The sequence below is a fragment of the Canis lupus genome, chromosome 10 (genome assembly GCF_011100685.1).
Source record: "Canis lupus familiaris isolate Mischka breed German Shepherd chromosome 10, alternate assembly UU_Cfam_GSD_1.0, whole genome shotgun sequence".
Taxonomy (NCBI): Eukaryota; Metazoa; Chordata; class Mammalia; order Carnivora; family Canidae; genus Canis; species Canis lupus.
The window spans coordinates 62,369,863-62,387,031 of NC_049231.1; the positions used below are offsets into that span (position 1 = coordinate 62,369,863).

The 17,169-nt window shown below is 38.1% G+C and overlaps 1 protein-coding gene and 1 pseudogene across 10 annotated transcripts in view; one reads left to right on the top strand and one right to left on the bottom strand.

The window, feature by feature from the left end:
• The window catches only part of PUS10 (pseudouridine synthase 10), a 74,447-nt gene that overhangs the window by 48,685 nt on the left and 8,593 nt on the right, over window positions 1-17,169 (bottom strand). For all 10 annotated transcript variants that reach the window (XR_005366100.1, XM_038551351.1, XM_038551346.1 and 7 more), the window contains one exon: window positions 16,438-16,524. Coding sequence is in view for 9 of the 10 variants with exons in the window: in XM_038551351.1 (XP_038407279.1) it covers window positions 16,438-16,524 (87 nt within the window). In the remaining variant the exon portion in view is untranslated. The remainder of the gene's footprint in view (window positions 1-16,437; window positions 16,525-17,169) is intronic.
• Window positions 512-12,803, top strand: LOC119876710 (annotated as a pseudogene).

The following is a 17,169-nucleotide window of genomic DNA, read 5'->3' on the forward strand; positions in this document are numbered from 1 at the left end:
AAACAGGGCACCTGGGTGGCTCAGTGGGTTAAGCATCTGACTTTGGCTCAGGTCATGATCTCAGGGTACTGGGATCGAGCCTGAATTGGGAATCCCTGCTCAGTGGGGAGTCTGCTTCTCTCTCTCCCTTTACCCCTCCCCCCATTTATGTGCTCACTCACTCTTGCTTCTCTCAAATAAGATCTTTAAAATAGAAAAAAAAGTTTGAAAAGCCATATTTTTTATACATGGAGGCATGAATTAATTCTTACATACTTTCTCAGTAAATAAGTTTTGAATTTCTACTATTAGATTCACAATCTAATGTTTTTATTAAACTATATTTACAATAGATGGACATCAAAATAATTTGTGAGTTAAGTGATAAAAGTAGGAAGGGTAGTAAATGTAGGGCTATGAGAGCCTTTTCTCATATGAATGATGGTTAAAATTTTTGAAGTGGCACTTATATTTGCCTCATGATGTTATGGCTAATATAGGGTAGGAATAACAATGTTAATTCCTTAGCATAATGGTAATGTTGGATCATGAAAATGATGATGTAACTACAAATAGTTCTCCAATTAGGCTAATTGTTGGGGGTAAGGCCAAATTGGTAAGGCTCACTAGAAGTCATCATGCTGCTATTAGTAGAAGGAGAAGTCTGTAATCCCCGAGCTAGAATTATAGTTCAGCTGGGAATTTGTTCATAGTTTAAATTTGCTAGGCAAAACAGTGCTGATAATGTAAAGCTGTGGGCAATTATTAGAGATGTAGCTCCTATATAACTTCATGGTATTTAGATAAGAATGGCTACGATTACTAGTGCTATGTGGCTGACAGAGGAATATGCAATGAGTAATTTTAAGTCTGTTTTCCATAGACAGATGGAGCTGGTTATAATTATTCCTCATAAGGATAATGTAAGAAAAGGATATGCATGTAATTTATTAGGGGGTTTAGTGTTGTAGCTCGTAATGTTCTGTAGCTGCCTAGTTTGAGTTGTATGGCTACACAAACTTTGGATCCAACAGCGAGGGGTTTCAAACATGCTTTTGGTAATCAGAGGTGTAGGCCATAGAGAAGTATTTCTACTATAAATGCTATTAGGCATGTTAGTCTTAAGAAAATATTATGTCAAGAACTAGCTTCAGTCCAGTATTGAATTATTAAAAGTTCAGTGAACGTATAAGATTTTGGATAAAGATTAGGACAATGAGAAGTGGGACTGATCCTACTAGCATATAAAATGAAGTCCTGCATTTAATCATTCTGTTTGGTTTCCTTAGAGGGTAATAATGATTAAGGTTGGAACTAATGTTGCTACAAATAAAATATAAAAGATTAATTCTGTAGCAGTAAAAGTTGTCATTAAGAATATCTGTGGCATAAATAGTATTGTAATATATAGTTTTTAAGGAAGGTTAGTGATTCTTTCATCTAGTGATAGATGAAACTGACTGGTTATGGGTATTAGTGGAAGAAGTCATGTCATTAATGTTAATAAGGGCACTGACAGGGAGTCAGAAAATACGAGTGAAAAGTTAAGGCTGTTGTCATTAAGTTGATTTAGGAGGAATGAGCTAATAAAGCTGATTAGTAGGCTGTAAATCATAGTGTTAATTCAGATTATATTATTTAAATGTATTCCTTATGACTCAGCAATTCTATGTCTGCACGTGTAGAATACGGCTACAAGAATGCTTATGGTTTTACTGTTGGAAATAGCCAAAAACCAGAAATGAACTTAATATCCATTTATAACAGCATGAATAAATTGCAGTATTTTCATGCAGCTGAATACTGTATAGCAATGAAAATGAACAAATTATAGCTCCACATAGCAATAAAGATGAATCTCTCAAAAATGATATCAAATGAAAGAGGCCAGGCACAAAAGATTTATCATGTTATGATTCCATTATTATATAAAGTTCAAAATCAGGCCCATTTAAACTCTAGTTTTACGAGCAAAGACAATACTTACGTGAGAGGAGAAGACCAGAGTTAACCACTGATGAATATAAAAATAAAAACTTATTAAAAAGAAAAGAATATTTCTACTCTAGGATAGCTTTTTTTTTTTTTTTTTTTTGGTAAGATTTTATTTATTTATCTGACAGAGAGAGTGAGCAGAAGCAGGCAGAGCAGCAGGCAGAGGGAGAGGGAGAAACAGGCTCCCCTCTGAGCAAGAGCCTGATGTGGGGCTTGATTCCAGGACCCTGGGATCACGACCTGAGCTGAAGGTAGACACTTAACCGACTGAGCCACTCAGGCACCCCTCTAAGGTAGATTTCAACTTCGAGGACTCATCATATAATCTGTGTTTACTATAAGCTCACTACTTAAACTATGAGAAATGAAAGACCAAACAAATGGGAATAAGACTTTACCTAAGATATCCAACATGTTAACCAATCGACAAACTATATCACAAGTTCAGGAAAAAAAGTCTATGTGCTAACAGAATATCATTTATCCAAACAAACACGCACTCTTATTCAGTACTCTATACCTGTAGTGAGTGATTAAAAGCTCTACAGAAGATACTTGTAGTACATTTCAATCCTATTTGCAAAATAACTCAGGTTAATTACATCATGAATAAGAATGCTATCCAACAGAAGTGTCCTGAATACATGTCTGCATATTTAAAAATCTTTTGAAATACCAATTTACCACTCATGCCTGGTTACTGATTTACTTAATAGGGCTTGAGTCCACATGCCCACTTCCTTGATAAGGTGAGGATTTCTGAGATGCTTTCAGAAATGGGATGCAGGTCTCACTAAAATCACTATCTCATGGTTTCTAACGTGAATTTATGGTGATAATACCAAATGAATATCATATAATCATTACACATCATAACATTCTAGTTTCAAAGAAAACAAATCCTAGATGTGAACTGAATTCTGAAAAGAAACCATATTATGACTCTTAATAGAAGCATAAAAGAGCTACCTGTCTTGGCACCTTTGCATCTATTTCATTTTTTCATTTCCTTTTACATGCTTCATGACTACATTTAAATAAAATCCATTTTATTTTTTCCCCACCCAAGTTAGTTCCCCTGACATTATGTCTGCCCAAATACTCACAGTAACATTTTAACAATCACTTCAGAGACAGGCAGATCTCTGAAAAAACCATCAAGAGTTTCAATCATAGCAATACATCAACAGTTACATGAATAGCTTTTAAACTATGATATAATGAAAACAATATATGACTCTTTAATTTGCCATGTATATATTATATGTTTGTTTTAAAATTAAAAAAATTGACTTCTTCCTTCTGCTAGTGACTGCTCTGTAGAGACTGCCATACATCCAGCTGATCTCTAATAATTGTTAAACCAAAATATACAAGCAATAAAAAGGAAGTAGCACTGAGAAATGACAGCCCAATGTCCAACTAAAGTCTTTTACATGAGTTTTATAAATAATCAGAGTATCCAAATTTGTTGAAAAATGTTTATAGCATTAAAAAATTGGATAACTATGCATGATAAAAATGACAAAGATTTCATTCATATGTGGAATTTAAGAAACAAAACAAAAAAGCAAAGGAAAAGAGAAAGAGAGATAGGCAAGTCAAGAAACAGACTCTGAACTCTAGAGAACAAATTGATGGAGGTGGATGGGGGAATGGGTAAAATAGACAATGGGGAATAAGGAGTGCACTTGTGATGAGCACTAGGTTTATGTATGGAATTGTTGAATCCCTGTATTTCACTTGAAACTAATACAACATTGTATGTTAACCATACTGGAACTAAAAAGAAAAAAAAATCAAGATTTTATTTATTTATTTGAAAGAGACAGAAAGAGAGCACAAGTGGGAGGGGACAGAGAGAGAGAGAGAGAGAAGCAGATCCCTCCTCCAACGCCATGAGCAATGAACCTGACCATGTGGGGCTTGATCCCAGGATTCCGGGATCATGACCTGAGTTGAAGGCAGACGCTTAACTGACTGAGCCACCCAGGTGCCCCTGGAATTAAAATTTTAAAATAATAATAATGGCAAGGAGAAAGACAGTTTTCTTAGAAAAAAATTTCTCAGATAAACATTTCCAAGTGGGCCTTGGATGGTATCTACTCTAGAAAAAGGATTCTATTAGTATTGATTCTGTGTTAATATCAGTGAAGAAAAACAGAGCAGATTTTATTTAAAAGGGAAGATTTGTAAAGATAACTTCCAATATTTTAAGCAACACAACCTATTTTTTTTTAAGATTTTATTTATTTATTCATGAGAGACCCAGAGAGAGAGGCAGAGACTTAGGCAGAGGGAGAAGCAGGCTTCCTGCGGGGAACCCAATGTGGGACTTGATCCCAAGACCCCAGGATCACGACCTGAGCTGAAGGCAGATGCTCAACCACTGAGTCACCCAGGCACCCAAAAAAACCGATTTAAAAAAAAAAAAAAAGCAGGAACTGGGCAGCCCGGGTGGCTCAGTGGTTTGGCGCCTGCCTTCGGCCCAAGGCGTGATTCTGGAGACCCGGGATCGAGCCCCACGTCAGGTTCCCTGAACAGAGCCTGCTTCTCCCTCTGCCTGTGTTTCTGCCTCTCTCTCTCTCTGTGTCTCTCATGAATAAATAAATAAAATATTTTTTAAAAAAGCAGGAACAGCTGTAGCACTACCATTAATCAACACTTTTTAACTGACCTACTCTAAAACTACTTCATTCATCTTTCTTTTATCTAAAAGGGAAGAAAAGAAAAGAAAAAAAAATAAAAGGGAAGAAAAGTAAGTACTGGCACTATTTTTTAAGAAAGAGGTTTCAGACAAGTCAATAATGAAGTTGGATGAGTCTGACTTCAGGGTGGCACCTTCCACCAGCCCCTCTTCTTGAACATTTGGACATATCTGTGACTTGGTTGAAAACCTTACTGTCACTCCCCTCCCCAATTATTAAGGGACTATAACATCATAACCCAGTACCTCACACCCAGGTGTACCAATCTTCCCAAGATCAAAGGAAAATCCTCACAAAAATTACTGGAAATTCCTCTATTTTAAGATATCTAGTGTAATAAAATATTTGATGCAAAACCTATTCTGCATCTACTCCAGTCATCTGATAAAAAAATCTGAGTATGAGTGTGGTAGGAAAGTCTTTAAAAATGTAATTTTAGGGACTCTTTTATTTTAAAGATTTTATTTATTTATATGAAAGAGAGAGCACAAGCAGGGAGAGGGGTAGGAGGGGAGGGAGAAGTAGACTCACTGCTGAGGGGTAGGGGGAAACTCTATCCTAGGACCCTGAGATCATGACCTGAACCCAAGACAGACGCTTAACTGACTGAGCCACCCAGACACTCCTATAATTTTATTTTTAAAGCCATATTTTTAGAGAATCACCAAATCAACTGGTGATTTATCCTCATTCTTGTTATAATATAAATTCTGGTTCCACAAGATCAAAACCTAGGCTAAGTCTCTCCTGTAAATACAGCAACACAATAACTCGCTTCTGAAATCTTATCAAATCACAACATAGTTAGTAGGATATAGCAATAAACAACAGCATAAACTTTAGAGTTGGACCGGTGAATTTTTAAATCCTAGGTCTGTTATTTACTAGCAATGTGACCCTTGAGTTGCAATTTCATCCTGTATAATAGGGATAATAATAACACCAATTTCAAGGGGTTAGGATGATTAAATTATAAATATTACATATATAAAAATATATTTCAAATTATATAAAAATAATAATTTAGTAGGTTTGAATTACTAAGCCTAAAATATGGTGGTGATATCAGAAAGAAAAGAATAGTTGACATTACTTCTCTATGTAATAAGAGAAACCCAAATCTGAAATAGGCAGAGCCTAAATTAGAACTTCCCTTTTTCTGAAACTTAGTTTACTAGGCCACAAAGTCCTAAAATTAATGAGAAAAAAGTTTGATAAGGAACTCAATAGTTGGTAAGTAGCAATGTGATAATATATTGTATCTGATGGGGAAACTGAGTTTTAAAGAAAAATGATTTCCTTTATCTTCTATTCCTTATTGTATTTCTTATATCTTATATTTCTTATCATAAATTTTAAAGATGCAAAAGCGTAACAATTCACAAGGATGAGACTATCCAAATTAAAACAATAAACTTCAAAATTTTAAGGCTGCCTCGTGTTCTTACTGCACCCTGCTACCTCTCAACCATCCACCTGGGTTGATAAGTCACAGCAACCTATACTTAGCTAGGTCAAGCCAAGAAAAAAACAAAGCTAGGAAGTAAATATATGCATATTCATGTATTTAAACATATGTTTGAATATCCACCAACTGTTCCTAAATTCAATATTATGCTACTGTGGTAGGCTTTATTATTTTTTTTTAATTTTAGATTTTTATTTATTCATAAGGGACAGAGAGAGAGAGAGAGAGGTAGAGACACAGGCAGAGGGAGAAGCAGGCTCCACGCAGGGAGCCTGATGCAGGACTTGATCCCAGGACCCCGGGATCACAACCTGACCTAAAGGCAGACGCTCAACCACTGAGCCACCCAGGTGCCCTTGTGGTGGGCTTTATAATCAGTCTTATTCGTAGTCCTGCTTCACCATGGCATCTCATTCCCAAGAACAGGTTCCATTCCTCTTTGTTGCATGCTGCAGTAACCTCAGGATTAGGTTTTTGTTTTATATGTTGGGCTCTCCTGTGCCTGCTTCCCTAATAATGGGTTATTAGGCTTCTTCAATACCTGCTGTGACTCCTTGACAGCTGGACAACTGATTCGCCCATCCTAACCAGGACTGGGGTTCTGTATAAAGTTTGATGAATTGCATGTTACTCTTCTTTTCTCTCTTGGAACACAGGTGCCAGCTATGTACTGAGTAATATAATAGAATCCTGAACATACTACCATGTCTAGTCTCATGTTCCTCCTGATGCAGCATCTTTGACTGGATTCATCATTCTGGTGATCCTTTGATCCTTGTTTATGTTGAGTGTATGGCTTAATAAATGTAATAGTTAAGAAAAGGCAATGCCCATAGAGCCAAGGCAATCGGGTAAATAAAAACACGTGAGAATATAAGGTGAAAAGATGATATGGTCTAAAAACAAAAAAGAGCACAAATCAAGGAGGCACATCCAAATTCCAATATGCCACATTACATGAGCTTTGATTTTTCTCTTCTAAAAAGAAGGATGAGTGTTATGATGAGTGAAATAGTCCCAATCTGAGGCTGAAAAAGAAAATCATCTAAGCATATCTTCTTTCTAAACCACAGATATAGAGGATTCATTGAATGGTCAGAAATTAAAAGGGGATCACCTTAAACTCAAAGTTAAGAACTCCTGGATTCTTCATCAGAGATTCTGAATGGATTTACACTGAGGCTGGGGCATACTCAGAGCTCTGACAAATCACAGCCATATACATTATCATCATTTTTCAATGAGTACCATAAAAAGCTGGGAGCCCTGTTCTAGATCACCAAGGTCTCCTGCAGATCTATAATTCTGTGATTCTAATGATGCAGACCTTTATACACTGGTGTTGTGCTCACAGGGACATGCTTTGAGAGTTACTTTTTTATAAGGAAGATAGGTTTAAGTTGCTTCATGTCCTCTAAAACGTTTTTAAAATTGCAGCCAGTATATCCAAAACATAGCAAGGTTACAATCCCCCCACCCCATTCATGGAGAGTCCACTGAAAGATACTTAACAGCCAGAGACAGTGATCTCTATAATTTTGCCTGTTTTTCAGTGTCTCATTCAGCAACCTTATAAAAATATGTTCTGCGTGATTTAGTGGACCACACAGGAACTGAAGTAAGGTCTACACAACAAACCTAATGAAAACTAGGGCTACAAATTCTGAACACTTCTTAGTAATCTCAGAAAAAGTTTGTTGGCCAAAGTGAACGCTGAGGTGCTTTTAAAAGATAGGTGAGAAAGAACAAAAAGTGATTTAGGCAAGGTGCTTATACAAAATAAGAATCTGAGATGTCACTGAAAATGAACAAAAAGCTGAAAATACACATGCTAAATCAAAGTCTAGGTAACGAATGAGCCTGCATACACAATATGAACTTGGAAGTGTAGTCTCTGTACTTGAAGTCAAAGTGATTTCAACAAATCCAGTCTTTTAAATACCCATTTGTCAGAATTTTTTTTTGATGATTTAATTTATTTATTCATGAGAGACAGAGACAGAGAGAGAGTGAGAGGCACAGACATAGGAAGAGGGAGAAGCAGGCCCCATGCAGGAAGCTCAGCGTGGGACTTGATCCCAGGACTCCGGGATCACGCCCTGAGCCAAAGGCAGATGCTCAACCGCTGAGCCACCCAGGCGTCCCCCTTTTGTCAGAATTCAAGAAAAACATTTGTAAATATAAACTGTTACCACAGAAATGGTACTGCTTTTATTTCTGGTTAGATTTCCAGGGCTACGTATAATTTATAGTACTTAGTGTAAAGCAGGAAGATACAATTATAAAAATGAAAGGGAAAAAGTTTTGATTTGACAAATAAAACTCCAACTATATCAAGGTGCATGTCAAGAAGTAGGTGTTTCACAAAACCAAAGTAACATTTAAGAGACACTATATCCATTTAAAGTCAATAAAGTGAGAAAACTGTTTCCACACACTACCAAAAAGTCAAACTGATAGTGCAATATTGCCCTCTACTGGACCATACTAGTAAAGATAAACCTAAAATAACAGTAGGACTAACAGTTTACTTTTATTGGGCTTTAACAGAATGTTTTTTTCCCATAAATGTTAGTTTAGCCTAATATTAGCATAAGTCTGGGTCATTCATTCTATAATAATTTTAGTGTGAAAAAAATAATAATTTTAGTGTGGCATTAATGTGGTATAGTTTAGAAGACTCAATTACGAATATAAGGTAACAAAGAATAACAAATATAATAAATATTTTTCTTAAAACTATATAGTATCTTGGAGTTGAAAAAGCTGAACAAAGTCTCTAGTCTAATCAACTATATAGTGTATACATTCCTTCTACATATCTCTGCCAAATAGTCACCCAGCCTTGGCTTAAATATTCTGGTAATAGACAACACCATCCCTGAAAACAGTCTATCCTGTTCTGCATAATTCCATAAAGCTGAAAATTACTTCCTCACCTAATTCCATCTCTGCAGCAGAAAACCCCTTAAATATTTAAGAAGAGCAAATTCATGGGGCACCTGGGTGGCTCAGACCATTAATCATCTGCCTTCAGCTCAGGTCATGATCTCTGGGATTGAGGTCCTGAGATTAAGCCCCACATCAGGCTCTGAGCTCAGCAGAGAGTCTGCTTCTCCCTCTGCCTCTCCCTTCACTTGTGCGCTCTCTCTCTCTCGCTCTCTTTTTTTTTTTTTAATTTTTTATTTATTTATGACAGAGAGCGAGAGAGAGAGAGAGAGAGAGAGAGAGAGAGGCAGAGACACAGAAGGAGGGAGAAGCAGGCTCCATGCACCGGGAGCCCGACGTGGGATTCGATCCCAGGTCTCTAGGACGCGCCCTGGGCCAAAGGCAGGAGCTAAACCGCTGAGCCACCCAGGGATCCCCTCTCTCTTTTTTAAATAAATAAAACCTTAACACACACATTTATTATCTTACGGTGCTTTAGGTCAGAAGACCACCACGGGTCTCCCTGGGCTAACACCGAGGTGTCAACAGGGCTGCATTCCTTTCTGGAGAATCTAGGCTAGGAGAATACATTTCTTTGCCTTTCCTAGCTTCCATAGGCCACCCATATCCCTTAGTTCCTTTCCACTGTCTTCAAAACGAGCAACATTGCATCTGACCATTCTTTCATAATCACATCTTCCTCTGACCCTGACCTCAGCCAAGAAAGGTGCTTCTAAGGCCTCATATAATTGGGTTGAGCCCAGCAATCCGCTTTCAACACCTTTCTCCAAGTGAGTTTCAGATCTGCAGAGTACACTTGGAGAAACACTGTCCAGTTTGAAATCAGTTACTAAGCAGTTCCTTTCGGGTATGGCCAGCCAGGTCAACCCACCCAATTGTCTTTACATTCTGCTCATGTATCCTGCCACGTTCGGGAAGTTAACATAAGAAAGAAACCTGCTCAAAGGACTAGCTGAATTCCAGTCACATTGGTGCTACCATATTTCCCTGCTCTACCAGTCCTGCTAATCTTTAAAAGGAAGAAATGATGCAGACAGAACTTGTTCTTTTTTTTTTAAGATTTATTATTTATTCATGAGAGACCCAGAGACAGAGACAGAGACAGAGACAGAGAGAGAGAGAGAGAGAGAGGCAGAGACACAAGCAGAGGGAGAAGCAGGCTCCATGCAGGGAGCCTGATGTGGGACTCCATCCCAGGTCTCCAGGATCACGCCCTGGGCTGAAGGCTGCACTAAACCGCTGAGCCACCCAGGGATCCCCATAACTTGTTCTTAATGAGTCTGCTCAGTGTGTTGACCAAGTGCTCCTTATCCTCAATATCTTGCCAAGGTTTTAGAGTCAAGCTCACCAGCTGGTAGTTAACAAAACCACCTGTAGAAAATGGAACTGCCTTCTCTGTCTCCAGTTTCCGCTACCTTTTAAAGCTCTCAAAGATCATGAACAACTGCAAGTTCTTTCTGAATCCATCCTGGAATGTCATTTATCTAGTCCCAAATACCTGAATCCATTTAGAGAAGCTTCACCACGTGGAACTTTCAGTCTCCCTCACCAATCAATGATCATTCTACCCATTCAGGTTGAAGATCATTCTCCTTGACAAAAAGGATAGAAGCAGAGATCCCTGGATGGCTCAGTGGTTGAGTGTCTGCCTTCCACCCAGGGCATGATCCTGGAGTTTCAAGATTGAGTCCCAGATAGGGTTCCCTGCATGGAGCCTGTTTCTCTCTCTGCCTGTGTCTCTGTCTCTGCCTGTGTCTCGGTCTCTGCCTCTGTCTCTCTCTCATGAATAAATAAAATCTTAAAAAAAAAAAAAAAAAGGATAGAAGCCAAAGTAAGACTTCAGAAGTTTCATTTTCCCTGTATTATCCATCAGTAGTACCAATTCCAAATACATCCCCTTTTTTGTTTCTTGCTGTAATCATAACTTAAAGCACCCCCAACTCTTCCTTAGCAATTCTTACAAGGCTCTACTCATTCAAGATTTGATTTTCCAGTTGCTATTACAGAACTAAGCCTCCTTCTTACATTTGCATTGCTCTGACTTTATTTTTTCTGTATCTTTTTTGGAAACTGATTTCAATTTGGCAAAAAAAAAAAAATTACAATCGGAGCTGGATGATACACATACACAGGGACTCACTAGGCTAGTCTTACTACTTTTTATATTTTCCAAAATAAAAAGTCAAGTAAATACATATAAATACAAATGTTTATATAAACACAGAGAGAGATGCCTCAATTTCTTCTTCATAGGGATGTATTTTTATCCTTAAACTTTCTTCTGTTGGTTGGGATAATTTGGGTTTGTTTATTTTAAAGATTTTATTTATTTTTGAGAGAGCACAAGCAGGTGAGGGGCAGAGGGAGAAGCAGACCTGTTCAGCAGGGACCTCAACATGGGGCTTGATCCCAGGACCTTGGGATCATGACCTGAGCCAAAGGCAGATGCTTAACCACCTGAGCCACCCAGGCAACACAGGGATAATTTGGCTTTAATTAAAGTCTGAATTACACTTTTTCTGAACCTCACAAACCTTTTAATTTACCTTCCAGCCCAGATTCCTCTGCCATTTTTCTCTAACTGCCTTTTCTTTGCATCGTTTGACACCTATCAAAGTAAAGGCTAAAGGCTCCAAAACTGGGGGCACTTGTAGCTCTTGGCGCCCAGCCCAGCTTCTTTCAAAATGTTTTACTGTTCATGAAATTCTCTGCAAGCTCAGCTTGGAGGGTGATCATTCCATGCCCCCAAATGCATACAGGTGGATGAAAGCATACACCAATTTTGATGCTGAGCATGATGCTCTGGCACTGAAAAGGCCATCAGGACCAAAGATGTGGATGAGGTCACCATTGTCAACATTTTGAGCACCCACAGCAATGAAGAGAGACAGGATACTGCCTTTACTTACCAAAGAAGGATCAAAAAGGAACTTGCATCAGCCCTGAAGTCAGCCTTGTCCAGCCACCTGAGGACTGTGATTTGGGGCCTATTGAAAACACCTGCTCACTATGATGCTTCAGAGTTGAAAACCTCCATGAAAGGGCTGGAGACTGATGAGGACTCACTCTTTGAGATCATGTGCTCAAGGACCAACCAAAATCTTCAGGAAATTAACAGAGTCCTCAAGGAAATGTACAAGACTTATCTGTAGGACATGATTTCTAACACATCTAGTGACTTCCACAAGCTGATGGTTGCCCTTGCTAATGGTAGAAGAGCAGAGGATGACTCTGGCATTGATTATGAACTGACTGACCAAGACTCCTGGGATCTCTATAATACTGGAGCGAAGAGGAAAGGAACTGATGTGCCCAAGTGGATCAGCATCACAACTGTGCCGAGTGTGTGTCACCTCCAGAAAGTAGTTGAAAGGTACAAGAGCTACAGCCCTTATGACACATTGAAGAGTATCAAGAAGGAGGTCAAAGGAGCCCTGGAAAATGCTTTCCTCAACCAGTTCCAGTACATTCAGAACAAGGTGCTCTATTTTGCTGACTGACTATATGACTCCAAGAAAGATAAGGGGACTCTCTATAAAATCCTAAATCATGATCTATCATGATCTTCTGCAGTGAAGTGGCCTTGTTGAAATTTAGGTCTGAATTCAGAGAAAGTACAGAAAGTCCCCATACGACTACATCCAGCAAGACATGAGGGCGACTGCGAGAAAGCACTGCTGTCCCTGTGTGGTGGGAATGATTGAGGCCTATGAAGGCATGAGCATCCAGGAATGGTGTTCCTTGTTTCCAGCTAACAGTTCTAGAAAATATCTTGTAACTAACAGACCCCTTGTACCTATTCCTGTAAGGATGACATTAGCATTGCCCCACCCCATCCTTATTTTGGTTGCCTAAGCAATGCCTGCCTCTCATGTCTAGTCTCTCCTTTTAGCCAAAGAAATGAACATACCAAGGAATTGGAAGTGGATGTGAAACACTTTGTCTCTTGTATATTGTGTCATAAACAGATGAATAGGGATCCCTGGGTAGCTCAGCGGTTTGGAGCCTGCATTCGGCCCAGGGCGTGATCCTGGGGACCCGGGATGGAGTCCCACATCGGGCTGCCTGCCTGGAGCCTGCTTCTCCCTCTGCCTGTGTCTCTGCCTCTCTCTCTCTCTCTGTGCATCTGTCATGAATAAATAAATAAAATCTTTAAAAAAATAAAATAAAATAAACAGATGAATAAACGGAATTTTTACTCTAAAAAAGGTGTAGGATATATTCTAATTATGCCTGTTTCTCTCTTCCTATTAGGAACATAAATTTTAAAAAGTTATCAGATTATTATTAGATGAGATTATTTCTGCCATTATCCTTTAGGACAGCAGTTCTCAAAGTGTGCTCCTTTATTATAGAAGTACCAGTATCACCCATGAGCTTGTTAGACATACAAATTCATGGGTCCCACCGACCTACTGTACCAGAATCTCTAAGGAAGGGGCCTGGGAAACTCTCCAAATGAATCCTATGCATATTAGAGTGTGAGAACCATTATTTTAGAAGACACTATTCCAATTCAAAAGCTGTCAATGTGCTTTTAACCAATGCGATTTCCATCAAGTGTCCTAGATAATGGGAGTCCCTCATACTACTGTAAACACTAACCTTTATGATTATCTTATATCTGCAACTCATCACCTTTTCCCTTGGCTAAAGGTCATACAACACATTACCATTTCTGTATCTATCCCATTTTTCTCTTTTTTATTCTCTTCTAGATGGTGTTCAGCATCCTTTCACTCACAGGATCTCAGATCTCAGTGCAGGTATATAATTTCTTGCCATATCATACTATTCTCTCTCTCCTTTTATCAAATCTGACTCTAATTAAAAAGACATCCTTCCACTGTTACATTCAAGTGGGGAGCCGAAATCAAGAAAGTCATCAAGATGGTCATGATAAATCTCTATTTTTTTTTAAGATTTTATTTATTTATTCATGAGACACACACACACACACACACACACTCACACAGAGAGAGAGAGAGAGAGAGAGAGAGAGAGAGAGGCACAGAGACACAGACAGAGGAGAAGCAGGCTCCATGCAGGAAGCATGGAAGCCCGATGCAGGACTCGATCCCGGGACTCCAGGATCACACCCTGGACTGAAGGCAGGCGCCAAACCGCTGAGCCACCCAGGGATCCCCGATAAATCTCTATTTTATCATTCAAATTTTGTATACTGTTATAAAGACTTTGGAGCCTCTAAGTATTACACCTACCTAGATTGCATAATGTTGTCTTTTCTGAGTCTCCATTTATTCTGCTATGTCTTACTTGATGTCTAACAGGGATATATCAGTTAATCTGCTTGTTTGTCTCCTCTCTAGCAGTATTCAATCTAAAATTGTCCTAACCAGATCAGACAGTTCCTAGGAAAATACACACAGATGCATTGTACAAAATATAATAATGAAAAAAAATCACAAAGTGAGCCATAAACACAATTTGCTAAAGAAATCTGGGTTCCAGGGGCACCTGAGTGGCTCAGTGGTTGAGTGTCTGCCTTCAGCTCAGGTCATGATCCCGGAGTCCTGGGATCGAGTTCCACATCGGGCTTCCTGCAGGGAGCCTGCTTCTCCCTCTGCCTATGTCTCTGCCTCTCTGTGTCTGTCATGAATAAATAAATAAAATCTTTAAAAAAAAAAAAAATATATATATATATATATATAAAGTCTAAAAGGAAGAGTTTGGTGGTAAGATATATAACCACACTTAGAAAATATGCTTATTTCTATTTTTGTTACTCAAACACTGCAACTTTTAATGAGTCACAGCTTTCAGAAGTCTGTTTCTTGCTACCAAAATTGGATCCTGAAAATGACCTATTCATGAGAAATGCTTTGATGACTGACTAGGAACTGACTTCATGTGTTTATAAACCTCTGTACATCATCATCATCCCCTTTATTTGTTCAGTCATCTTGTTATTGACAGAGGTACTACTTAAAATTATTCTACTCTTTTTCACTTCCCAGCTCTTCACTTTCATTCATCCAGCTTCATCAGGTCTTAAGTCAATCTTCAGCTTTTTGGAGGCTAAAAAACCTATTATTTGCTCCAACATATTTTGCTCACCCAAAGAAAGTGATGGTATGAGATATAATGTTCTTTTTTTTTTTTTAAGATTTATTTATTTATGATAGACAGAGAGAGAGAGAGAGAGAGAGAGGCAGAGACACAGGAGGAGAGAGAAGCAGGCTCCATGCCAGGAGCCCGACACGGGATTCGAATCCCGGGACTCCAGGGATCGCGCCCTGGGCCAAAGGCAGGCGCTAAACCACTGAGCCACCCAGGGATTCGCCGGTATGAGATATAATGTTCTGATAAGTCTTCAGATTCTTAGGGAAAAGACACCTTACATATATAAATGGATATATTTAGAACTCATTGTTGTAATTTGAAATTAGAAAGGTCATTTTCCCTGTAAGATAATTTTACATTTTCATGTCATTTTCGACGCACAAGAATGTCATAGTAATGACTACTATTATTTTTATCACTTAACAAAGGAAAAAAGTTAAAATAAACATGAGGCTACTTCTCTCCCTTTTCCTGTTGACTAAAAGAGGTACCCCCTTTCTATATTTTACTCCAGAAAATAAGTAGGTTCGGCATTACTGAAATAACCCTACCCCGAGACCATTATAATATGCATGTATCTACCCCAAAACATCTCTGAAGTTCTCCTCAAATCTCTTTCTCACACCCTAATGACTGAGGCATCCAGGCACCCCTACAAATCTCTTTCTCTAACCAACATGCCTCATCCAGATCTAAAGCTTAATGAATATATACTATAGAATGAGGACCTAAAAGAAAAAAAGAAAAAAAAAAAGACAATCCTTTCAATGGCATAAGGAACACTGTTTTCTTTACTAAGTCTTCAAAAAGTGACTTAAACCAGTCACTTTACATGGTGAAAACAAGAGAAATTCTCTGAAATCTCTACCTTTCAATTCCTTTAGAAGACTCCTGGCCTTTGGGTTGTTTTTCATGCTCAAAGGCACTATGCTTTTATTTAACTTCTACAGAAGACTGACCATGTGATATTGTCAGTCCTGCTGATATAATATTAAAAACTAAAACTAAAACAAAAACACACAGACAAAAAAACCCACCAGTCCTATGATAAACTAACTTAATAATTCCTTTTCTCATCCATTCATTCAACATTATTAAGCAGCTATAATGCCATGCTTTCAATCATCAATCATTCAATAAGTACACAAAAAATGAAGAATATAATATGATAAGGAGTATTTTTACATCTCCATTTTTCTAAGATATTTCTAGTATGCATTTCACATATAGTTTCATGCATTTAAATGGTCTTACCTCTCTTACAGATAGCTGTGGTGGGAAGGAGACTGAAAATACCAAGTTGGTAAACTCAAACCCAGAGGCCTCAACTTTTTGGCACACCTAAAAAAGTATTACATAAAAGCATTTTTTAATTACATAAGACAGTATTATATAAATTCTCAGGAATTGCTGAAAATTTTACACTAATCTTCATAACATGAGTTTTTGGTCCAGGAGATCCACTACACTTTTAAACTTTCACCTTTGAGAATTCTCATAAACATCCCAAAATCAAATATTTGCTAACTATGATCCAGAAGACTGTTATCACGAGATGCCAACACAGCCAAGACTCACTTGCAGAACAATCTGTTGAATGTCAAAATAGTTTTCTATTAGATCACCTCATAATTTAAAAAATATTTTTAACAAAATAAAGCCAAATTTAGCATTCCTGTCAGCTAGAAACAAAAGGCAATCCCACATTCAATCATGTACCTTCCACAAGACTGTAACACTTGTCTTTTCAAGACACTAAGTATGACCAAGAGCTTTTCTCTAACTCCTTAGCTATGTTAAACAGCAGAGGGAAAAACCATTATATTGTTCTTCAGTTGAGTAGCGCTCATGACTGAAATACATGGACACCTACTACATTAATTTTCAGTTTTCTTGTTAATAAAGAAGCAATTTGAGAATAGTAGGCCTGTTGTTTTTTTTTGAATTAAGAAATGTTTTAATGATGCATTGGTGTAAAGCATGTTG